Genomic DNA, 25911 nt, shown 5'->3' on the forward strand with positions numbered 1-25911 from the left:
GTTGCTTTTCCCTCCATGCCCATTTTCTTAATGGAAATGGCTTTTGTATCATTGTAGGGGAAAATACTATTCCCCATCTGTAATTAAAAAGCTAAATGGAACTCCAGGAGATAGCCGGCTAATTTGCTGTGTGCTGATTCTTCAGAAGTGCCTTGTGCATACCAATTCAAGCTGCACCACCTTCTACAGAATGCAGTTTGTCTGTTTTCATTTCTATCTGCTGTGGCCACGAAGATTTAGGCGAAAGCATTGTGGCGGTTGGACTAGATGTCCCTTCCAACTCTACAATTATATGAATTAATGACTGCTGGGAAGGAATACATTCTAATTAGCAATATATATTTTTTGCTATTCATTGTTTCCAGGGAGATGACCTGCACTACAGTGCTGTGGTTGTTCTCTGAAGTACCACAGAATTAGCCAAGTTCAACTACCCACTAATGAAAAACATACAAAAATGGCAGTCCTACTCGAAAGCCCTTGCTGTTTGAGTAACGTTGTGGGCGCTTAGCAGTCACTGAAAAAATATGAAGTGGTGGCCCAGGGTCAAGTACAATGTTTAGCAGCGAGCAGGAAGTGAGGACTTGTGTTAGATACTTCAGATTAAGTGTTAACAATTACTTGGCACACACACCTTCTGAATATATGTTCTGTTCTCTGGGGCCTACATATTGTGATAGTAAGTTAGAAGCACCGTGTGTTGCTCCTACTACTAAACAGAGAACTGGGGGAGGGGAGATGCTGACAGGAGCTTTCTGGTTTGGGATAAATGACTACTTTATCTAATGGAACTTGGGTTGTCAGACTCTTCCTATAGGGTGGAAGAAGCAGGAAAACTGTGATTTAAGAGGAAATAGGAGGGAAGGTAACCCCAATACTGTCTTAGAGTTGCTATTGTCATTCCAGTGACCAATTCCCTGTTTTTAAAGGTATTTGCTTCCAACTGGCTATATGAAGCATTCTCCCTCTCCCTCTCCTTCTTTAATTTCATTGATTTTGGCAGAAATGTTTCTGCAGTTTAAGTTCAAGTGTGTCATCCAGGTTTTCCTTGTTGATTTGTGCCTACCTATCTCTTTGTTTAGCACATTTATTTATGAACTGCCACAGAAGGAACTCCCCTTCCTTCTGTAGCCCAATCCCAGCTATTGTTATTTGGAAAGTCTGACTGATTTTAACTCCGCTTACTTTCACATAGGGGCGCGGGTGGCGCTGTGGGTTAAACCACAGAGCCTAGGACTTGCTGATCAGAAGGTCGGCGGTTTGAATCCCCGCAACGGAGTGAGCTCCCGTTGTTCGGTCCCAGCTCCTGCCAACCTAGCAGTTCGAAAGCACGTCAAAGTGCAAGTAGATAAATAGGTACCGCTACAGCGGGAAGGTCACGACTGGACCTAATGGTCAGGGGTCCCTTTACCTTTACCTTACTCTCACATAAGTAGAGGAGTTCAGCCTCAGCTTAGCACAAGCAGTACACAAAACCAAGATGTGGCTGTGGTCATAGTCCATTTCTGCAGCATCCAGCTTTGCTTTGCTTTTTTAAGTAAGCCATTTTCTAATCTCTCTCTCTCTCTATATATATATATATATGTATGTATATACTGTGTTTTCTGACATTTATCCTCCATAAATGGTGAAGACTTTTCTTTCACAAATGCTGATTTCACAATCTTGGGAAGTTGATTTCAATTGCATAGTGGTATTTATGAATCTGATATGAAAAATGTAAGAAATTCATTCAAAAATCATGACTGTAGTCTTTCACTTTACTGACAAAATTAGCAATATATCTGATCTCATTCTCTGTGGGAAGATTTTTTTTCCCATTTACTTATTTATTTATCGCATTTATATACCTCCATATTATTCGACTTACAAAAATTTATATTGCAGAAGCTTTGTGAATATCTGTTACAAACAGGAAAGCAAATAATGATGTTTCATGGTGATTATTTTATTTTATTTTGTTGAAATCAGTGGAGAAATACCTATTGACTTAATAGGAACAGAATTGCACACTTTGGAGTTTATATCCCCAGGAGAGGAGTTTGTTGTCGGCGTCTTATTGTTTTTTAACTCACTTTTTAGGACCTCATTTCCTTTTAGAGAAAAGCACACAAAATATTTCATTAAAATTAAAAGAGTTCAGCTGAAGTCTCCGTCAGTTGAAAGAGAAAACACGCCTGTTGCTAATATTATAGCTGGCCTTATTTTGGCTGAAAGCCTCAAGAGGACTGTAATAGGAATGGAATGGAAACATTGCATGATAATGAGTGTCAACATTTGCAGAGATTCTGTATTCTTAAAGGGCCATAGAGCTGGCTGAAAAGATACTGCATCTTGTACCCAATGTTCGTCAGAGAGCAGCTAAAGCGATGATGGGGTTTGTCCTAGAGAGCTCTGAAATGCAGAAGGCAGAACTGACAGGGGTTGGGGGACATAGGAGTCAACTCCTAGGGGCTGAGGTCCCTTCATCCCCTCAATAAAATATTTGAAGGTGATAGCCCACCTCCCCAAGTTGATGGGCATTGCCCTTCAAATGGCATGTGTGTGTCTTTTGACTGATTATTTTATTCATATTGGGGGATATTGAGAAAACTCTGTATAGTCGGGTAAAGAAACACAGATACTAAAAGGTGGTAGACCTCACTGGAGGCTGCTCCATCAGGCAGAATAGGACGCTGCCCAACCATATTCAGGCTGACCTCTGGTGGACATGGTTTCTACATACACTTGCTGTATGCCAAAACGTTTGCAGGATTTGGGGGGGGCATGGTGTGGTGCTGCTACAGAGCCAGCTTCTGTGAGGTGTGGCAGCGAGAAGGCAACGCTCTTGCGGGATCGCCAGGTTGGCTCTGCCATTGTTTTTATACAGCCTCAACCTCGCCCCTGCACTGCCCCATAAATGGCAGCAACACCGCTGTTGGAATGGTGGGTCTGTGACTTTCCTCCATTATGCTGGCCGCTCCTGGACATGGTGTTCTGGACGGAAAATATATGGCAAATCTTACTTACTCCTACCACACATAGAAAGTTTGCCTGCCTGTCTTCATAACATGGTCAAACTAGAGAAATGTCCAGACATACGTAGGATTGCACTATTAGTTATAAAGTGATCGCAATATAAGTGGGACACTTACTGACACCATTTTGTCCTACTCAATTTACTCTAAAGAATTCACAAACACTGACCCTTCCCCAAACCTCTCATCATACATAAACATTCTAGCCTAACCTGTAGATGCTGGGGTGGGGTGGGGGTTTTCTGAGCAGACTAAGCATTTGGAATGCATGGGTGAAAATCATGAAATCATTCCTGTGTCCTATAGAAAACCCTTAATAAAACTGGGAAGGGTTCCCCAGACCTCCTGAGTCATAATCTAGCTCTTCTGTTCCTTTATGATTCCTGCATCTCACATTCTGTTCAGTTTATGCTTTCAAAGGAATATTCTCTTGGGAGAGATCAGTTCCCTCTCACAACTTCACACATCTGCCAATCTCTCTCTTCCCACTGCATATTTATGACTCGACTGCAGATGTTCATTACTGAAAACAATTTTGCAACTGATGTGCTATGCTACCTATGACCATACGTTTCCTCAGAGGGCTTGAATATCTGCTGCAAATGTATTGTTTGAAATGAATGAAAAGCCCTGCCTGTCACCAACTCGTGTACCTGTCATTTTTCTCTGTGTTCATGTGCGTCGGGGAACAGTTTGCCCCATTTGGCTAATAAATTTGGGGGTTTTTTCACCCTCAAACAAAGATAAGATGCTACAAACCTGCCTTTCCCCACTACTGCTGTTATCTTTTAAAGTCTAATGATTGCTTTCTTTGCTTTCCTGATTATTGTACCAAGTTGAAAATTGGCTTGTAATTATTCTGTGCTCCAGCATTGTGTAGGATTGAGCATGAGGCTCTGTTCACCAGTGCAATGTCACAGCAGGTGAAAGCGCACCACAGCCATCAATAATAATGTGCCTTCCAACTATGCCCATTCGGTATTTCACTCCCTCTAAATAGGAAACTCATTTCGTGAATGCCAACAACCAGGCAGCCCAATGGGGGCCACGGAGGGAAAACAAGGAATATATAAACATGCTCAGAGGTGACCTGAAGTTTGCAGAACTACAAAAATCTTTAATAAACAGGCCCCACTGCTTTCAGGTGGCAGACAGGCAGACAAAGGAAATTGGCTGAGAGTGAAAGAGAGGAATAAAGAGGAGGAAGGGTAAAAATAGGGAGGCACTTATATCCAGTGCTATTTTTCTAGAAAAAGAGGTGCCGAAACTCACCATGAACGCCTCCCTGGTTCTCTTATAATGGCAATGGCGCCCACCTGAGAGGTTCCGGAACTGAGTTCCGGTTGAAAAAGAAAAGAGCCCCGCTTGTATATCTGTGCTTCTTCCTCTGATGCCCTTTTCCTCCGTTCCTCTTTCCTCCTCCATGAGAATCAAGGTAAAGAGGATGAAGAGACATATAGACAAAAGCAACTATTAGACAAGCTCACTTCCATCCGTATCACAACCCATCCAAAGAGTTAGAAGTGTGCTATTTTCTCTTCAGGCTGTAATCCTATACAGTGGTACCTCAGGTTACATACGCTTCAGGTTACATGTGCTTCAGGTTACAGACTCCGCTAACCCAGAAATAGTACCTCAGGTTAAGAACTTTGCTTCAGGATGAGAACGCAAATCGTGCTCCGGCGGCACGGCAGCAGCAGGAGGCCTCATTAGCTAAAATGGTGCTTCAGGTTAAGAACAGTTTAAGAACAGACCTCCGGAACGAATTCAGTACCTAACCCAAGGTACCACTGTATCCTGCTACCTAGGAAATAAGCCCAAACTGAATTTAGTGGGAATTACTCACGCTCAATCATGTATAATATTACATTCTCAGTGTATGAAGTCAGTGAAGCAAATGAGTTGCTTTGGAACTCAATGATATGGAAAATAATTTTATGCATGGCAAGCCTACCTCTTATCTTATTGGTAGAGTTACACACTTCTTGGCTACCCCTGGGTGTAAGCTTTTGCTAATAATTATTCATGATAATTAAGCACTTTTCAGGACATGGAGCCCCTCACAATTCTTTGCTCAACCTTGAAAGCAGCCTGAAGGCATTCAACACAGTCTGAATGGCTTTGGAAACATTATAGTCTTCCCTCTCACAATATAAGTTGCAATGCTACAGTTGTGCCTCTTCCAGGATGCTTTTCTACAATGTGGGCAAACATTGAATAGCGCTCCCTTTAAAGAAGGCATATAATACAAGGTTGCATCCATTGTTCTAAGAGCATGATAATTTATGGGAAGCAAAGCTGCCCAAGAAATGCTGAGTTTAGGGCATATATGGCCGAATCTTCCAAAACAAAACTTTTATGCCCAACTCAAAATGTAAATGAGTGTTGAAAGAGCACTTCTCTATAAACTATCAATTTGTGCACACGAGTAATGCTCTTCTGGATAGAAGCTGCAAAATTAAAGCAAAACCTACAGATTTATTAGGGTGGAAAGAACTGCAACATGTTTTTTAAAAGAATAATTTCTTTTCATGACATACTTGGGAAGTACCAAATATCCTATTTTTGCTACTATAGGTGTCCAAAAAAGTCAGGCTGACAGTATGGAACATGAACTCTTAAGTATTTCGACATTTATAATAATGATATTCTCTTCCCTTCCTGGCCTCAACCCTGGCACTTTGTCATTTCATTAAAACACTCTCCAGGTGTTAAAATACGTGCAGAGATCAGTATAAGAGATTTGCTGTTGCTCTTTCAATTGTTGTTGTATGTGGTTTCTGATGGCAGTGCAAAAAGCCATAATAGCGTTAGATAAAAAATGTTCTTTTACACTACATATATATATATATATATATATATATATATATATATATATATGCTAGTGAAAGAACATGCTATTTTTATAAATGCTGCTAGACATTCCTGCTGCTGCTGCTGCTGCTGCTGCTGCTGCTGCTGCTGCTGCTGCTACTGGATTTTTTATGTGATTGTATACAGAGTAAATGAAGACACTATGTGAGATCACAGCTTCCTATTTTCTTGTTCTTTAAGCGTTTTCTTGCTAAACCTATCCTATATGCCACAAATTTAAATTTTCTGGGTTTTAATTTATTCACCAGGATGCTTTTGCACTGGAAACAAATCACACTTAAAGGTAAAAATTCAATAAGGGCTGAGAAATCCAAAGCACCCTTATGCCAGGCTGGTGGGGGGCGGGGGGCACTTGATTAGGCAGAGGGGCTCCTCCACCCAACTATCCCAGCTAAGCCAGTTGGCCTCCAACCAAGCCAGAGTGATGCAGGTATCACTCCATCACTGACCTCTACCTTTTGCCTGATGAACATATAGGTGGGTGGGAATATGGTTAGTGGGCTGCCTTCTCCTTGTGTCCTCCATCTTTCCCAACATCAGGGTCTTTTCCAGGGAGTCTTCTCTTCTCATGAGGTGGCCAAAGTATTGGAGCCTCAGCTTCAGGATCTGTCCTTCCAGTGAGCACTCAGGGCTGATTTCCTTAAGAATGGATAGGTTTGTTCTTCTTGCAGTCCATGGGACTCTCAAGAGTCTCCTCCAGCACCATAATTCAAAAGCATCAATTCTTCAGCAATCAGCCTTCTTTATGGTCCAGCTCTCACTTCCATACATCACTACTGGGAAAACCATAGCTTTAACTATACGGACCTTTGTTGGCAAGGTGATGTCTCTGCTTTTTAAGATGCTGCTAGTCCTAGTACTGTGTACTAAAATGAATATACTGAGTATTATAAAAATGGAAAACTTCCTTACATAACTACATGATAAACACATTCATAATTATATATGGGTGGAGTATTTATCTTCCATTATCCCGTCCCCACCAACACACACACTGACCTCCTCCTCTCCATTATTCCAGGTAGAACAGCTAAGAAGCCAAAAGCAAATTCCGATTTCATATCTAGCTTTCAGCATTTGATAGTACACGTATCCTTTAAAAAAATCATTGGACTCTTTAGCGAAGAGGAAATTGTTGTCCTAAAAGCTGTTTCTAATTAAAATATGCAATGCATACCTACCGGTATTTCGTAGGGAAGTAATTTTACAGTTTGTTTCTCTTCACTAATACAAACAAGATGTCTGTGAAAGTTCAACCAGTGCCTTGAAGGTAGTTTAAAATTCCTAAAATGTGCTACATTCTATTTTGCTCTAAAAATAACATGTGAGTCCTGGCAGAACGAGATACCCTCTAGGCTAGTAGCATAAGCAGTGTATTTCAGGGCAAAACACCACCAATCAAAATGTCACAAGCAGCTCTTCACTTTTCCCCTTTCCTTCCTAACTTGATTCTGATGTTATTTGATAAGAAGGGAACGGGCAACAGAGACATTTTGCAAGCCACTAGACTTGTATGTTTTTCAGCTGTACGCTTTCCATTTATTAATTCTTAAATGTTATGTTGATATTTTGTCTGGTTTTAAGCCCAGACTTACTTCTATTCTATTTCCCTTTTTTTTTAAAAAAAATCCTTTAAATAATGTGTGAGACTGCAAACTCCTTGAGGGAAGGGCCTGTTGCTTACTTAATTTTTTTTAGTAAAGTGTGGTGTATGCTGATAGTGCCACATGAATAATACCTAGCTTCCACAGAGACTAGACATTGCGTGTTCAGACCCAGAAACCTCCCCCCTAAATAAATTCACACTTGACTCAAAATTTTGGTTTTGGTTTTTGGCAGAATTTAGGCCACAACTTTATTGATTACAGAAAGTGACTGGTTGCATAGGCTCTGGTTTGACTAGCTCCCTGCTATGCAGGTAGCGCTGACCCAGGGTTCCAGCATAGGTCAGCCAAAGGCGAACATCTGGATAAGCAGAAAGCCGGGAACGGGCTAACTCTGCCACCCAAATGTCCCCCTAGACTCTGGCATGGGCACAACCCCCTCTCAGGGGTTGACCAAACCATCGAGTCCCTGGATTCCTTTAACGGAATACCCTTCACATAGGGATGGCGAGAATATTCTCCCTTCCCTATCACCTGAACCAGAGCCTATCCGCAACCTTACAAGTTGTGACAATTTGCTACGCGGCAGGCGAAACCCAAATGGCAACAGCCAATCAGCCAAGTGGGGGAAAATCCTGCCGTTCCCCTGTTCCACGACAGACGACACACGACAGCATAGCAAGGTCAAGCGCAAAACCCTAAAAGTAGGGAGAGGTGGGCGGGTGTTCCGAACGCACATGCCAAAAGAGGAAGCTCTGGGTCACGTGCATGGGCATAAATAGGTCCCTTGAACCGTTTGGACTGCGTCCCATTGGCCAGATTCTACCCAGCTTCGAGGGACCTACCAATTGGGTGTTGTTGCTGACCAATCGTACCCACCCACAACACAGGGTGTCGGTTTTCCAGGTCTCAACGCAATACGTGCCCTCTTTAAGGGAGGACCCGATTTATAGTATCTCCAGTTGGTATTATTGCATTATGGCTAGCTAAATAAGCAAATGGACTTAGCACCCCAAACCAGTTGAGTGTCCATATTAGAGCTTTGGGATGCAGGTGGTACTGTGGTCTAAACCACCAAGCCTTTTGGGCTTGAAGATCATTAGGTCAGCAGTTCGAATCTGCAGAATGGGATGAGCTCCTGTTGCTTTGTCCCACCTTCTCCCAACCTAGCAGTTCAAATGCACGCAAGTGCAAATAGATAAACAGGTACCGCTGTTGCAGGAAGGTAAACGGCGTTTCTGTGCACTCTGGTTTTCGTCATGGTGTCCCATTGTGCTAGAAGCAGTTTAGTTATGCTGGCCACATGACCCGGAAATCTGTCTGGGGGCAAACACCAGCACCGCACCCCATTGCCTATGCAACCAGTCACTTCTTTTCAAAAGGATGACGAAAAAGAAACATCTCGGAAATTTTATCAGAGCAACATCTTCTGAGAAATTGTAGCTTAGCTGTAGTTCACATCCTGCCAGGTTTTTGAAGAACTGAAGGGGAGCTTGAAGGAGGACAGCAAGGTGGATTATTTCATGCATTATGGGAGCCTGAGAAACAACTACCACATGCCAACTCTACAATTCTATGATTCTATGTGGGCAGACATGCGTGGCGTAATGTGTTTTATATGTGTCCTTTACTAGCTTATAGTGAAACAACAACAACAACAAACTCCAGAAATGTGCATACTGTAATGTATCTGATAATTCCACAGGCTTACTCTATTTAACCCAAACACATGACTTAAGCCTTAAAGCCCTGTCCAAACACAAGTGGCAACTGTCAGACAATATATGAACCAAGAGAGAATCTAACGGGAGACAAAAGTGTTATCAACACATCTTGTCTTCCCTCAAAGGCAATGCCTCAGAATTCAGGAAATGCATGCCCACCACAGTTTAGAACAACTGTCTTGCTTTAAATCAGATCAGACTTTTATTGGCTATGCTTTTGGACTTACAAAACATTTTTAAAAAAAGGAAAAGTTCAGACTACTTTTTCCTACCTCTTACCGCATGCATTTCTTTGCATGCAGGATTCCTCTACTACTGACCATTCTCACTTCCTTCTGCTCACACTGAGATGAGCTTCTGTGAAGGCTACATATTTGTATGAAATGATTTATGCCCTTTTGTTTCATGGTAGAGGCACTTTTCAGGGTCTGCCATCAACAGGCAGCACACCAGCACTTTATAACCGCCCCCCTCCCAATTTGCCAAGAGATCTGTTCAATTAATTCTCATTTTGGTATATCTGACTTGCTAATCTATTAACACATCAGCTGGAGACTTTCATCTGTTGCCACCAATCATGTTGAATTGCTGAGGAGAGGCCGAACTGAAACATTAGGGCGTCAAATTTCTTCTGGTTACTACAACACAATTGGCTTCCTCCCACAGTATCTACATATGGGTGGTTTCTGGTGTTACAAACAAGCGTAAACAAAGCAGGCGCTAGTGACTCCTGTTTCTTCTTTTCATACAAGTTGTGAAATGTGGGAAGGGAGGGATAATGTATTCATATCTCCCAAAGTGGTAGGAGTTTGCTCTATACACATCTGGTCCTTGTGCATCGCCCCTACGGTGAGATGCTCAAATTCCCATTTGCCACATTATACAGGATACAGCAAAAGTGGGTGTGTTAGTTGATTATGCACTGAGAAAGTAGAATGGTTTTGCAGTGCTGCAATTTGGAATGTGTGTTTGCTTTTTCATCTTTTTCCCCCTCTCCTATTGCTCTCTTTCACCAGCATATAGCATTAAAATGCCCGAAACTAGGTAATAATAAGTTTATTTATCCTTGGAGATTTCACAGAAGTTTCAAGGTACATTTGCAGGAAGTGTCCAGAGGTTGAGCTGCATACGGATCTCATTCTCGGTTGCAATTCATTCATTGTAATGTATCCTGAGGTGAATGACTTTGGGATAACCCCATCTTTTTATATAATATTTCTTCTGTAGCACTGAGTATGTTCCGTGGGTGTATTTTTAAACATAATCACATAGCTGCTACCAAGCATGGCTATCTGGAGGACTATACTTCAAGCAGTTTCAAATAGGAAATACCCAAAAAAGAAAGTGTCAAAGGAGGGGGGACGACAGCTTTCCATTATATATTTGATCCTTGCAAATAGTGTGTGTGTGTGTGTGTTTTAACAACTGGCAAGACTGATAGGTATCAGGCTTAGTTGAGTTAGCAAAAGGAAGCCACCGTGAATTCAAATATAGCTACACACAATGCAGTAATCTCATAAAATCCTCTCTCATACAGGTTATGTAGTATGAAGATTACAAAATTCACTCCATTGTAACGGTCCTTAGGCTAGTTAAATAGACGGTGAGGTGTGTAGCAATTTTTAGGATTGCAAAACTTTACTGAAACAATCTCTTAATCCCTAGTGAGTATCTAGGATTGCAGTGAGTATTTCATGCATAGGTGCATAAAGGTAAAGGTAAAGGACCCCTGACTGTTTAAGTTCAGTCGCGAACGACCCGGGGTCATCTCATTTTACTGGCCAAGGGAGCCAACATTTGTCCGCAGACAGTTTTTTTCCGGGTCATGTGGCCAGCTGGACTAAGCCACTTCCGGTGAAACCAGAACAGCTCACGGAAACGCCATTTACCTTCCCGCCAGAGCAGTACCTATTTATCTACTTGCACTTTTGGCGTGGTTTTGAACTGCTAGGTTGGCAGGAGCTGGGACAGAGCAACAGGAGAAGAAGAAGAAGAAGAGTTTGGATTTGATAAATAATAATAATAATAATAATAATAATAATAATAATAATAATAATAATAATTTATTATTTATACCCCGCCCATCTGGCTGGGTTTCCCCAGCCACTCTGGGCGGCTTCCAAAAGAATATTAAAATACTATGATATATCCTGCTTTATCACTACCCAAAGGAGTCTCAAAGCAGCTAACATTCTCCTTTCCCTTCCTCCCCCACAACAAACACTCTGTGAGGTGAGTGGGGCTGAGAGACTTCAAAGAAGTGTGACTAGCCCAAGGTCACCCAGCAGCTGCACATGGAGGAGTGGGGATGCAAACCCGGTTCCCCAGATTACGAGTCTACCACTCTTAACCACTACACCACACTGGCTCTCATCCCGTCACAGGGATTCGAACTGCTGACCTTCTGATCAGCAAGCCCAAGAGGCTCAGTGTTTTAGACCACAGCACCACCCGCGTCCCCCATAGCTCTGTTCAAATAGCAACAAACATAACTCAGACATTATTTATTCATTCATTCAATAATTAATTGATTAAATTTCTATATCACAATCAGGTCCCTGGCTCAATTCAGCTTGCAGCTATCCAGCCCTCCTCTGCCCCCTCTCTCCCTCAGCACAGAAAGAGCCTTAATTCCAGTAAAAGCATCATTTAACAAAGATATTTATTTGCCAGTGACTCAAATTTAATGTAGAAAAAAATATGAAATCATATTAGGAAGTATTGCCTCAAGCACTGGGGTTCTTAATGACCCCCTCCAGCATTAATTCCTGCCTAACTTGTGCACGTCCCCCTTCGAGTCCTTGTTCTGAATAGTTAGACTTAAATTGCTATGTCAATCTAAAGTCGTTATTTGGTTCTTAAGTCATATATTTCTCCTTGTTCAACCTCCATAGAGATTTGGATCCTAAGACCAGTTAGGTGAAGAAAAAAATCCATCACCACTTTCCTCTCGCAGCCACTTGGACATTCTGAAAAGAAGGCGAGGGTTACTTAGAATCATAAAATCTTAGAAACTTAGAGTTGGAAGGGACCCGAGGGTCATCTAGTCCAACCCCTTGCAAACCATGAATCTCAGATGGCCAGCCAACCTCTGCTTAGAAACCTCTAAGTAAGGAGTGTCCACCACCTCTCGTGGGAGTCTGTTCCACTGCCAAACACCTCTGACTATCAGAAACTTTTTCCGAAAGTTTAGTCGGAATCTCCTTTCTTACAACTTGAAGTTCTACCCTCCAGAGCAGGAGAAAACAAGCCTGCTCCCTCCTCCATGTGACAGCCCTTAAGATATCTGAAGATGGCTATCATAACTCCTCTCAGTCTCCTCTTTTCTAGGCTAAACAAACCCAACTCCTTCAATCGTTCCTCATAAGGCTTAGTTTCCAGACCCTTGATCATCTTGGTCACCCTCCTCTGCACACATCCCAAATTGTCAGCATCCTGACAATTGTGGTGCCATTATCTCTCAGACCAAGGGGGCCGCAAGAGTGCTTGAACCTGGAACCCAGCGTGTGGGGAAGCGACGCCAAATTTAAGAGCTCCCCCAGCCCTCACTCTGCCTTCCCAAAGCTGGGTAACTGAGGCACTGGGCTTTAGGAAGGAGGCACAAGGCTCTGGCATGGTCCTAGAACCCTCCCATCTCCTTCCCAAAACTGGGAAAGCACTAACTAGGCTTTGGGAAGGAGGAGGGAGGAATCTGTCAGAAGTCCAGCACCTCACATACCTGGATTTGGGAAGGTAGCACAAGGGCTAAAGGGGGAGGGTGTCAAATGTTGCTGACCACCCTGATCCAGGGTATTCACATCCCTCTCCCACTAGCCAAAGTTCCTGAGGCACCTGTTGCTATGTTTTCCTTGTTAAACACACCCTGAGATACAGGGTTGTTTTCAAACTGAACTCCCTCAAATTACACACATACATAAGGGCATTGAAACAGTAGACGTCAACTCATTTATAGTATACATGGAGTGCAAAAGAAGAAATTATTGGTGGTGGGAAGTGATAGATGATAGATAGATAGATAGATAGATAGATAGATAGATAGAGAATTGGGGTCAGTTTTGACTTCAGGTGCCATTGTGGGCTGGGAGGCTAGAACAGTTTGAGCATTTTCTATAAATGGAACAATGCGAAGGTTGAAGAAGGTGTGTGTCATGCAGAGGAAATATTACCCCAAAACGTGTTTGGAGTCACTAAGTGAAGTTAAATGCCTTGCTTTGCCCAGTAGGTAGCATTATCTCAGCACGGCGGAAGTTGAGATGTACTGCAGAATGGCTTTGAGTTTAGAATATTTTTTAACATGTTATTAATCACTATGTTCTTTTCCACAAGATGTCTTTATGTAACCCCTTGCCTGTGCTCCTCTCTTTAGCTACAAGGCTCCAAAATAAATGTTAATTTCTCCCTCTCTTTTTTGCTCATATGAAAATCTGTCAACACCTTTCTATTATGCTGTCGTTTGGGATGTCTTCTTAACAGTGGCTCTCATTCAGACACTTTGTGGTATCACATTTCTATGAAGGACAAGATTGCCCCATCTCTTAGGCTGCCACAGTGACTGTGTGATTCATCATCATCAAGTAGTGGGAAGAACGCCCCACAAAATGAGCCATTCATTCTAGGTTTAAAGGTAAAGGTAAAGGGACCCCTGACCATTAGGTCCAGTCGTAGCTGACTCTGGGGTTGCAGCACTCATCTCGCTTTATTGCCCAGCTTTATTGGACAGCTTCTGGGTCATGTGGCCAGCATGACTAAGCCACTTCTGGCAAACCAGAGCAGCGCACAGAAACGCCATTTACCTTCCCACTAGAGTGGTACCTATTTATCTACTTGCACTTTAACGTGCTTTCGAACTGCTAGGTTGGCAGGAGCAGGGACCGAGCAACGGGAGCTCACCCCGTCGCGGGGATTCGAACCGCCAACCTTCAGATTGGCAAGTCCTAGGCTCTGTGGTTTAACCCACAGCGCCACCCGCGTCCCCATTCTAGGTTTAGCCATGACTTATTAAATTTTAGCGTGCAGCTATCTCTCACTCTCACCTTCTTTCAGAAGCTATCTTTATATTAGCATTCAAAAGCTCCTCTTCAACTATTTATCCAGTCTGCATAGTTCTGCACTACCCTAATGATGCACAATTCAATATTCTGTTTTTCCCTTAGGCTCACTCATTGTATGTCCATGATTTACAGTCCTAACTCCCCAGTACACTTAATCCCATGTTTCTGTGCCTTAAAGTGGCATTCAGAAATCGATGGCCCAGTCCAAACAGCTCCTTCAGCTATATGCACACTAAGATCTTTGACTCTCTGAGCAGCAGCCCTCAACAGCCATACTACAGATACCTGCTTTTCACATTTTTCTCAGCCTTGCCGTGTAATGTGCTGGACTCCTATTCAAGACAGAAAAATGCCCAAAGCTCCCTTGGGCACGTGGAGCTCCAGGCCATTTTGGTTCCCTGCAGCCATTGCAAATTGTTTCTATGTCCTCCCGCATTGCCAAGAGCCCCAGAGCTGTTGGGCTGCTACTACAATATGAATGTTAAACGGTGCAAACTTACCTTGTATTTGCCTTTTCGTAAAACTTTTTTGCCAAGCCTGTCTCCCTGCCCAATGCTTCCACCTCAACTGCTTGCTGTACGGGTTTTCCCATCTCCTTTCAAGTCATGTTCCTTTCTTCAGTGCATGCCAGATGTCTTCCCTTCCCCCACCACCCAAATACTACTGTGCAGGTTTTTTTTTTTTGGTTAAAAGAACCTTTTTGCCGCTGCTGCTTTGTGATCTTCAAACCACTGCTCTGGTTTTGATTCTCGCAGGTGTTTGCAGCATCCCCCGATCTATTATCAAGCCGTTCTCATTACTATGCTGCTTCCGCCCTCGGAATTCATTAGCAAAGATAAGGTTGAACATAATTGTGGCCCTTGCAATGCCCTTAAAGGACTCCTTTCCCTCAGCGCGCTACACTATCATTAATCTGCACCCTTTGTTTATACTCAAACTCCAAAGTGTTTTCGGTGCATGGGGCCCTTTGTTTGCAGCAGCGATAGCTATTCGGAGGTCATTATCCTTCCACATGGGAGGCTGAGAGCGGGAGCAAGTGCCTGCCCTTCAGACACCCTCAAGCCCTTATCTGTGATTAGATGTTCTCCATCAGATGTCCTAGTGATTGTGCTGAAATCTAATTACAGTATATAGTTTGGTGGCTGTCCCACTTTCCCGAGTGATTGAAAGTTTTAGGGGGCAGCCTTTGGCTAGGTTAGGTTTCCTTCTGAGGTGGGGTTGCTGGAACCTTGGGGCATTTCTGGTGTTATGAGGAAAAAACTGCTCCTTTTCCCTTATGGGGTACCCAAGAGCCCATCTAGAGTCCTTTTGTAGGTTCTCTATTGGTAGGAGAAAATAACAGAGACCAACCAGAGAATATTGAGAAGCAAAGCAGCTAGTAAGCCTGATCTCTATTAAAGCTGTAGCAACAGGATGCTCCCCCCCCCCCCCCGCGCACACACAGAAGGTGGGGCCCTGAGCCATGCGTGCAACCCCTTATTTTAAATTGCCTGCCCTGAGGTCCAAGACCACACCCAGAATCATCATACATACATCACAGAAGGGCTGTGACCCAAGTGTTGTTGTTTAGTTGTTTAGTCGTGTCTGACTCTTCGTGACCCCATGGACCAGAGCACGCCAGGCACTTCTGTCCTCCACTGCCTCCCACAGTTTGGTCAAACTCATGCTGGTAGCTTCAAGAACATTGTCCAACCATCTCGTCCTCTGTCGTCCCCTTCTCCTTGTGCCCTCCATCTTTCCCAACATCAGGGTCTTTTCCAGGGAGTCTTCTCTTCTCATGAGGTGGCCAAAGTATTGGAGTCTCAGCTTCAGGATCTGTCCTTCCAGTGAGCACTCAGGGCTGATTTCCTTAAGAATGGAGAGGTTTGATCTTCTTGCAGTCCATGGGAGACCACCCCCTTAATACATCAGAGAAGGGGCGGGAATCTGGGTGTGTTATTTCTTCCTGTCTGCCAGGTTACCTGATTAGATTACCTGGGCATCCTGGCCACTCCTTTGTTATGATAACTACTCAATTCCTGAAGCCAGGTCACAGGGACACACTCTATTCATATCTTAAATGTGCCCTTAAAACAGGATTTGTGAAAGAGACAATGGGGAGATTTCTCATTTCCTTCAACCTTGCAGAGAAATATTTGAGGTCATTTTGGGAGAGAGAAAATGGTTTCAGGACTTTTCTGTGGGTTTCAGACATGTGGTTTACATATTTGTATGTGTTTGCTTGGTACACTTATGAACATCTATTTTCTATATATAAGACCTTAAAATTCTTATAACACTGGGATACCTGTTTTTATTTACAAATATGCATGGTGAGTGTGGGGAAGTGAGCAATCATTACCATAAAGGGCTATGTTTTTAAATAACAAGTTGTCGTCCCCGAAGAAGATAGCTTCTGCATTTGGCCTGGGGGTGTGCTAAGACTTCCTTCTCCTTTATTAGCTACATTCTCCTAAACAAACCATTTCTTTCCAACCAATGTCCAAACACATGGGGTGTGTCTCTAGCTAGTTGCCACCAGCCATCAGCGCTTGTTTAAGGAAGGAGTTTTCCCATCAATGCCCATAGAGCAATGGTTCCCACTTACTAAGTACTACGGACTCTTGGTTTTTCAAAAGTCAAGCTATAGAGCCCCTACTTTTGAAAAGAAAAGAAAAAAGATATTTCTATGGTCGTTTTTGTTATGTGAATAGACCCTCTGGGTGGGTTACCCTTTCTTTAGGTTGCTGAGCACGACTGTCTAGGGACCTGTTTAGAGGCATTTCCGTAGGATTGTCCCGGGAACCTGCTTAGTGGTTTACTAACCGCTGTGAGTTAAACCACAGAGCCTAGGGCTTGCCAATCAGAAGGTTGGCAGTTCGAATCACTGTGACGGGGTGAGCTCCTGTTGCTCGGTCCCTGCTCCTGCCAACCTAGCAGTTTGAAAGCACAAAGTGCAAGTAGATAAATAGGTACCGCTCGGCGGGAAGGTAAACGGCATTTCCGTGCGCTGCTTTTGCCAGAAGTGGCTTAGTCATGCTGGCCACATGACCCAGAAGCTGTACGCCGGCTCCCTCAACCAATAAAGCGAGATGAGCGCCGCAACCCCAGAGTCGGTCACGACTGGACCTAATGGTCAGGGGTCCCTTTACCTTTACCTAACCTAATAGCAAAGGACCCACTATTCTTTTTTAGTCTTTTTCTGCATGTGCTGTTTTGTCTTTTACCTCCTTCCAACCACATTTTCTTCCCCAAATATACTTCAGGATTAGCTGGTATAGCAATTACTTTGTCCTTGAGTGGCAGAAGTTGAACTTCTGAGCCACCTATATTGCCTTCAAGTTTATTAGCAGTGAGTGGCATTTCCCTAAGGATCAGCAAGGAATTCCAACGCTAGATTGCTTTGTCTGCTAAGAATTTAGTGACTTCTCTCTACATGAGGACTGTCTTTGGAGACAAACCTAGTCCTATTATTATTATTATTATTATTATTATTATTATTATTAAACTGCCCTACACCCAAAGATCACAGGGCAGTTTACAATATAAAAACACAACAAGACATACCATAAAAACAAACAAACAAAATACCCTCCAGTTTAAAAGTCTGGTTTTTTAAAATTTAAAATTAAAATTGATTGTTTAATTAGCTAAAGGACTTGGAGAAGAGGGGTGTTTTTTCCTGGTGCCTAAAGATATGTAACAAAGACGCCTAGGCAAGCTTCCCTGGGGATAGCATTCCACAAGCAGGGAATCACCACAGAGAATACCTGTTCTTATGTTGCCACCCTTCAGACCTCTTGCAGAGGAGGCATACAAAGAAGAAAATATGGTTTGCTAAGCATCTATATTGTGCTGTCAGACAATATCTTTTCTCATTGGCTAAGTATGTGATACATACCAGTGTTTTTCAACCTGTGGGTCAGAAGTGGGCTGTGGACAGTTTTCCACAGGGTGCTTGTATAAGAAATTGAAAGACTATTATAGCTCACTCCTGATGTGGCCAAAGACACCTTGTGGCAAACCATCGCCAAATCTGCCACCAGGATTAGTGAATAGTTAAGCCAAAGGTGAGTTGAAGTTTACTTGGGTGAAATAAGAAATAATATATTTACCCCTGTGTATTAATAATGATCTGAGATTATGTCAGATAACCATCAAGCCCTGCATTGATCTACTTTGTTGGCAATATGCAAGCCTGGCCATTCTACTGATACTTGCCAGAACGGACTTTATTGTGAATAAAGCAATCTAAAAATATTCATAGTTCATTATACACTGCTTGCATAACCATGTTTTTATAACTTGGGAAGCAATATCCTGCCATCAGATGGTAGCTGTTCTTACATTCCCATATATAAAACTATGAATAACCTTGTAAGTACTTCAAATATTTAAACAAATTCCACATTAATAAAGCTTTAAGCAAATTTTTGCTTGGGCGTCTCAAGTAATGGTTATAAAATAGGCAAACTTGCAGTTAAAATGCAAGAAACTGACAGCTGGTAAAGACCTAATGTCCAAAATCCACCTGACAGTGTAATGATGGGTCAGTTTGGACTTGTGGGTCACCATGCCAAAAGAATTGGGAACCACTGATATATACAACATTTCACTTATCTACAACTGACAGGTCTAATAAGAGGGAGGGAAGTATGTTTTCCTTGTAGAGTGTGAGAGAACTGTGAAAAACTACACAAAGGAAATACAAATATTTACTGCAACACTCTTTGCTTTTTTAAATCTTTCAAGAAAAGGACTTTTTGCAGTTTTAACTGCGTGTAGTTCTGAAATGCTAAGAAATTAATGTCAAAACAGAAGTCTCAACTGTAGTTCTTTACTGCCACCTTGTGTTTCTTCAGTTGATTGCATTTGCTGCTCTTTGGGCGGGGGGGAGCAAGACTTTGTTCCTGGTTTATTTAATCTTGTTTATGTGTGTGTGTGTTTTTATTTAGCTGAAGCAAAGTGAGGCAAATGCAGATACCAAGGAAAAGCTCCCACTGCGCCTACGGATCTTTGAAAAATTCCCTAACAGACCTCAAATGGTAAAAATCTCCAAGCTCCCTTCGGATTTTACAGTCCCCAAAATAAGGTAGATTCGCTTTTCAGCTCTCTTTAAGTGCTTGGCAATGTGAAAAGTATTTTAAGATAGGTTTGAAGTTTTCTTTAGATTCTCTTCTCCAATGTGTGTCTTTTTTATTTAAAAAAAAGAACGTGAAATTGATCCTGTTCCACAAGGCCAAATTAAGGTGGTCTGGGGCCAATGCAATTCCCCAAACAGGACCCCCCCTTCACCAAAAATGAGTATAAAATGGCTGCAAAACACTTAATACTTGAATCACAGACATCACATTTTGGTCCCTTTAACCATACTGATGCATCTTGTTTCTTTGTTTCTCTCTTCTAACCATATACACATATATTTTGCCTATACTCATTTTCTTCCCATTTTTGCTTGTTTGCCCACTACCAGTGCATTATCTGTACCGTGAACCAACCTAGAAAGAGTATCTGTTTTGCTTCCAAAGGAGTGAAGAGTCTTCCAATTTACAAGAAAGCTAGAACAGCACATCTATTGTCTTTTAGAATCAGTGCCGAATACTATAGCAATCCCTGCACAATATAAACACATTTATCTGAAATTTCATGCTTAGAAGTTGCATTAATACTTACCCTCAATTAATCTATGGCTTTGTGGCAGGCTTAAACATTCTGCTTTATATGAGTAGAATGTTAGGAAAGACATAATTGAAATATATTTTGTAAACCGCTTTGGGATTTGTTTTTCACAATCAAGCGGCATATAAATTTTATGAAATAAATAAATAAATGGGGGCGTTAGCTATGATTCTGTCCCATTAGAACAAGCAAATTGAAAACCAGAATCTGGCTGATGCAAAGTATGGTCTAACAAAACCCTTTTTTATAAATGTGTTCTTTGAATTCCTGCTGAAATATCTTTTTTTTTTTTCTTGAGAAAGGATGTTTTCTATGGATTATTTCAGAGGTTTTGAAACTTGGAATTTAGCACATAGCAGAATCAGACAGAGAGGTAAAGTGCAAAACAAATGATAAATTTTTAAAGGAAAGCACGGTTAAAGAAGAACATAAGGTTTTTTTAGACAGTCGTGTAGTTACATACAAATTTAATGTTACTTCAGTGATCAAATCAAAGTCCATTATGTATAATATGCCTTGTATCGTTTTCATTTTATCTTTTGTACTAGCATATAGACTATTCAGGATTTTTTCAGATATTATCAAATTATAAATAAAGTGAACCAGGAGCTTTGCCTCAAAGCCTTCTCTCGCCTTTTTTTTACTCTTAAGGGAAAGCTTTATGAAGCAATTTATTGATCGACAGCAGCAAGACACAACTTGTTTACTGAGAAGGCTTCCATCAGCTTCCTCCTCCTCATGTGACCATTCTAAAAGGTTGGCAATTGAAGACAACAAATACATTGACCAGAAGGTAAACAGCATATCCATATCTATCATAAACTAAAGTTGTACAAGCACATAGAACCTTGATTGTCCAACATAACAGACCGATTTCGTAATTATGAACCTAGACTTTTGATTGATGCTAATTTGGGGTTTCCTTTTAAAGTTCTGTTACGATTCTGAACTCCATGATGACATCACAGTGTAGGGAAGAGATGGGTAGCTGGTGTTGTATCCACACAAACAAATAGCTGTCAACCGTCCCTTATTTGCCAGGAAAGACCCTTATCCCAGTGTTGTGTCCCGCTGCTGTCCCTTATTGATGATGTTCCTTAAATTTCCCGGGTTTCAAAGGAAGCAGCTCCTCTCTCTCTCTCCCTCCCTGCCGGCCAGGGAGGAGGGAGGCTCCAGCAGTGTTGCTTGGCTGCGCTGCTCACCCAATAAGGAGTCTAAGAATGACTGGGGGTTGGAGCTTGCATGCCTTGTGCTGATCAAATTGGCTGTGTTGCCTGGGGACTCGCCTTTGCTCAGCGCTTCCCAGCGGAGAGGTGACGGTGGTTTCCCTTGCTGCATCCCCTTTGCCGGGTTGCTGCGCTGTGGGAACCACCGCTTGAGGCTTCGCTTGGCTGCTGGCTGGGCTTTCTGTCTTTGGCTCGGAGGGGCTCAGAAGTTGAACATACCTGTGTTTGGAAAATCCCTTATTTTGGCTGCTGGTCCCTTATTTTTGAGGCTGCTGGTCCCTTATTTTCAAATCTGTAAGTTGACAGCTATGCACAAACCAACCCATGCAGCAGTCTCCCATCAACACATTTTTTAAACAAATAGTTATATTCCATACATTGATTTCATACAGGACTGCAGGACCTGAAGAACAGGGGGAAAATAATAGCACATCTGTCCAAATGCTGTCTAGGTGATTGCAGTACCATGCCATGGAGCACAGATTCCCCATGCATAAGTTGAGCCTCTAGTCAGATAGATGTGGGAGAGATTTTTGCTGAATGCCTTTGAAAACTGTTGCCAGACAAAGTTGGGCAGTGCGTGGGCTGACTCAGTGTAAGATGGTTTTGTATACTCAGTGAGAAATTTGCCCATGTGGGTAGAACATTAGGTTGCATTTTGCTACTGATTCTGGCTTTCTATACTTACCATTACCATAGCAACCTCCCTTGTAAATGCACCAACATTCTCCAAAATCTCTCCCCTCTAACACAGATTTGAAATAATAACTTAAAAAAAAACCTGACTGTGTGCACAGTAGAACAAACAAGCATGAGCTATGGGAGATGTTAATTAAACACACAACACTGAAATCAACCAGAAAAATTATGCTGACAGCTGTAGCTTCCTTTGTGCATGCTATCTATATTTCCTCTAAAGCGAATCAGAGAACCTAGAAAATAATAAAGAAGAGCTGTTTAGGAGTTGAGCAAAAGCAGGTTTCTAACTATGGTGGCCCTAGGGTCTTTTGGAGAATCGTGCCCCCTTTCTTTATTCCAACATCTCACGAGTTTTCATTTTCTCCAAAATGAATGCACAGAGGTGCTGCAGACGTTTTTGCCCAAAAGTTTCTCTTTATCCAAAGTTCTCATAGTTTTCTTCCCTCTAGTTCAGTCCGCCGAGCCTCTTTCTCTCTTTACTCTGTCCAAAGTTGCATGACAGGCAAGCTGACATCATGATTACAGGGATCTCCAGCCTTATCAGGATGCTGTTGTCCTTTCTGGAAGACCGCTGGAAGGTAGCTCACCTCCTGTTTATTTAAGATAGCCATCAATAGCTTTAAGCAGTTAAGCAGAGCTAACATTCACTCAGCCATTCACTTTGTGACTGATTACATTAAAAATACTAATATTATATGGATAATAGAAGCATAAGTGCAATGAATACATAGGTATATAAGACTTACTGTACAACATAATGTCTGAATAAGTATGGTACATGCCAGGGGAAAATCAGCTGATTACTCCATTTGATTTCATTCATGATCCTTACTTTTGTTTCGTTATTCATTCACTAAAATTGCATTCACTCGGTAATTCATTCATTCCTCTCCTATCAATTTCATTATTTCCATTTATTTCCATTTTGTTTTCTTAACCATTACTTTAGCTGCTATCTATGGTTGCAGCAGCTTCCATTGGTTTTATCGAAAACGTGCTGGACATTACATTTTTCCATTCTTCGGGGCAGCCTGAGAAAAGTAGTTGCCATTAAGAAAAAACACCACAGTGCACCATTTGTGGCTGCCATTCTTGCGCATTGATGCTGTTGGCCAGATAAAATGTATAGTTGGCATTGTCACACTCGCGAGTGGAACCAGTCTAACATGAATGAATACAATTAGGTGAGATGATCCATGCCACACAAAAGCAGAAGCCCCCGCTAAGGTTTTCACAAATCCACCAGTAACCTGGTGTCAAAGGCATCTGACACCAGTGAGAGCTGTTTTATGTCATCCAATTGTATACAGTGATGTGCTACTCAGTAAAGGTAAAGGGACCCCTGACCATTAGGTCCAGTCGTGGCCGACTCTGGGGTTGCGGCGCTCATCTCACTTTATTGGCCGAGGAAGCCGGCGTACAGCTTCCGGGTCATGTGGCCAGCATGACTAAGCCGCTTCTGGCGGACCAAAGCAGCGCACGGAAACGCCGTTTACCTTCCCGCTGGAGCAATACCTATTTATCTACTTGCACTTTGACATGCGTTTGAACTGCTAGGTTGGCAGGAGCAGGGACCGAGCAACGGGAGCTCACCCCGTCGCGGGGATTCGAACCGCCGACCTTCTGATTGGCAAGTCCTAGGCTCTGTGGTTTAACCCACAGCGCCACCCACATCCCTTGTGCTACTCTGTACGAACACACAAACTGCTAACCATGTTCTAAGCATGAGTTTAACACTACGCCAGCCACCATTGTGAATTCCTGTGCTACTTGGGAGAAATCCTCGTCGGGGCAGAGTCATACTGCCCCAGTTTGGGTTTTCTGCACAATCCCGTTGGGGGTATTCCGTCTAAATTACCAGCTTGAGGTAAGGAAGATAACAACCCGGATGCAACATAAGCAGCTGTATCCTTGGGTTGTGTGTACTGGTGATCAGCCACAGCTCTGTGCAGACCAAACTACAGTCTCATATTGACATGGATGACTAAACAACGGACTGGTATTGATAGCGTTGACATTTATATTTTAAATGTCTCTCTGCAATGGTAGATGGAAATGACACATAAGCGTGTGGCTGGATGCAGACATGCCACTATACAAATAAAAGGGCTCCCACTGGGAAATGGGGGGCACAGCACCATCTCACCCTTCCCTTTCTAGTCCCCCACAACCAATCCTATGCTGTTCTCCCAATCCTTTGGAGCAGCTTTAGAGAGAGGAAGGATCTGCAAATATTGCCACCCCTCTTCTTCTGGTGGAGAATTACATGCGTGCAACTTTGCACACCACAAGTCTGGACAGAAACCATAATATGTCGAGTGATATTTGAATGGACTACTATGTTCTCCAGATGCGTTTGCATTTTTCACATTGTTTTAAAGTAAGCTTGTATTCTTCATCCTTATATTCTAGCTTTCAATTGTGATGTTTTCAGACAGAGATTTTCTGAAAACGTCTTTGTCATCTGCAACATCTGGGTTGTTGTCAAATGAGTTGGCTTGCCATCCACATGGCAGATGTGTTTTTGCCTTTCCTTTTTACTAAAAACCATCTGTGTTGCTTTAAGCAGTTTTATGATCCTGGTAATTTTTTGCAGATCTTCTTTCATTATCATTTTTTTTTTTTTTTTAGTAATAGTAGTTAGATTCTGTGGCCGTAGAATTGGATTTAGTGCATTGCAGTTTTTTAAAATAGGAAAGCTCTAATATCACCAAATAGAAACAGACCTTGCAACTTCTGATCTAAGGTAGAATGAAACTTTCTTATGCAAGTCTTAAGAAATATTTGCATGTATGTATCCGGGTGCATTTTGCCATTCAAAGTCTCAATTAAAAAGCCTGCTGTGTTTTCAGATAATGCATACGAAGCTGATAGAGTCTTTTTTGCAAGGCAAGTGTTGAAATGTAAAACAGTTAAGCCAGCTAAAATGATCTGGGTAATCTGTGAGGAGTGATAGATATTCACAATATACCTTTATTTTTCACATAACTGTATCCCTAAAACTGTTGGTCCAAAATTATAAGGTAGGACTCCATAGGAGGTGCAAATTCCAAATAAGTAAAGGTACCTTGTTCACCATAGCAGGACATTTGGCATCACAAAATGAACTGCTCAATAGATCAGTATTCTGGCCCATGACAAGATACACAATTGGTAAAGCTGCTTTTCCTTTCATTTCACAGCTCCGCAAATCTGTTTTCAGCATTAGAGCAAGAAACCTTCTGGAAAAGGAGACTGCAATCAACAAAATTCTTAGGTAATGATGATTTGATGCTTCCCTTAATTTGATTTGCAAGTAGCAGATTTATTTGAATCATCTTGAATAGTTTTCCCAGTCTAATTCTTTTCTCTCTCTTTTTTTCCCTAACTTTCTGCATGTAACAAGTAAAAGTGTGGTATTTCCCAAAAGCTTTGATGCAATTAAAAACCCCTCCCAGGCATCTGATTTGGAATCAGTCAGTTGGATGAATTTAATCTCTGGACATCCAGCAATCATTAGGAGTATGATGCGACCTTTCCGCCTTTCATGAGCCTGCTCTGCCTTTCCCCTCCTCCAAATCTAACCCATAGAGACCTTGAGGAAGGCATGCCCAAATCACTAGATCACAGCACAACAACCCAAGACCTTAGACATCTCTCCATCTAGGGACTGTCCCTCTCCACTCCCCCTGGGAAAGGGCATGCTTGCCCAGAAACAAAAATTGGGATAATGATCCAGATTTTTAATACCTTCCCTTACAAATTTCAAAGTCTGCTGAAAAATATAGTGCTCAGAAGCAAACCAACATCATCATAATTCTGTAACAGTTTCTAGCTATTAGAGAGGTAAAAGATAAAGTGCCCGTTCATTTATTTGTCACTATAGATAGAAGCCACAATATGTTCTAGACAATGCTCCTCTTAACATTTTTACTGTGCTCAACATGAACTGCACATCTTACACACAAGTTCTGTTTTCAGTTATTACCTGCTTTTAAAAAAAAATTAGAAGCACCTATGTTCTGTCTGCAATGACGTTTGGGAAACAACATTATTGCCTTGCTGGAATTATATATTCA

The 25911-nt window shown here is 42.1% G+C and overlaps 1 protein-coding gene across 8 annotated transcripts in view; it reads left to right on the forward strand.

Annotated features, from left to right (window-relative positions):
- Window positions 1-25911, forward strand: part of NALCN (sodium leak channel, non-selective) — a 187514-nt gene that overhangs the window by 126369 nt on the left and 35234 nt on the right. For 6 of the 8 annotated variants that reach the window (XM_082218531.1, XM_082218532.1, XM_082218537.1 and 3 more), the window contains 4 exons: window positions 19205-19341; window positions 20580-20721; window positions 22345-22431; window positions 25036-25109. In XM_082218531.1, the coding sequence (XP_082074657.1) occupies window positions 19205-19341; window positions 20580-20721; window positions 22345-22431; window positions 25036-25109 (440 nt within the window). The remainder of the gene's footprint in view (window positions 1-19204; window positions 19342-20579; window positions 20722-22344; window positions 22432-25035; window positions 25110-25911) is intronic. The other 2 variants (XM_082218533.1, XM_082218534.1) reach the window with 1 other exon arrangement.

This window comes from Podarcis vaucheri (assembly GCF_965113315.1).
Source record: "Podarcis vaucheri genome assembly, chromosome: 4".
Classification (NCBI taxonomy): domain Eukaryota; kingdom Metazoa; phylum Chordata; class Lepidosauria; order Squamata; family Lacertidae; genus Podarcis; species Podarcis vaucheri.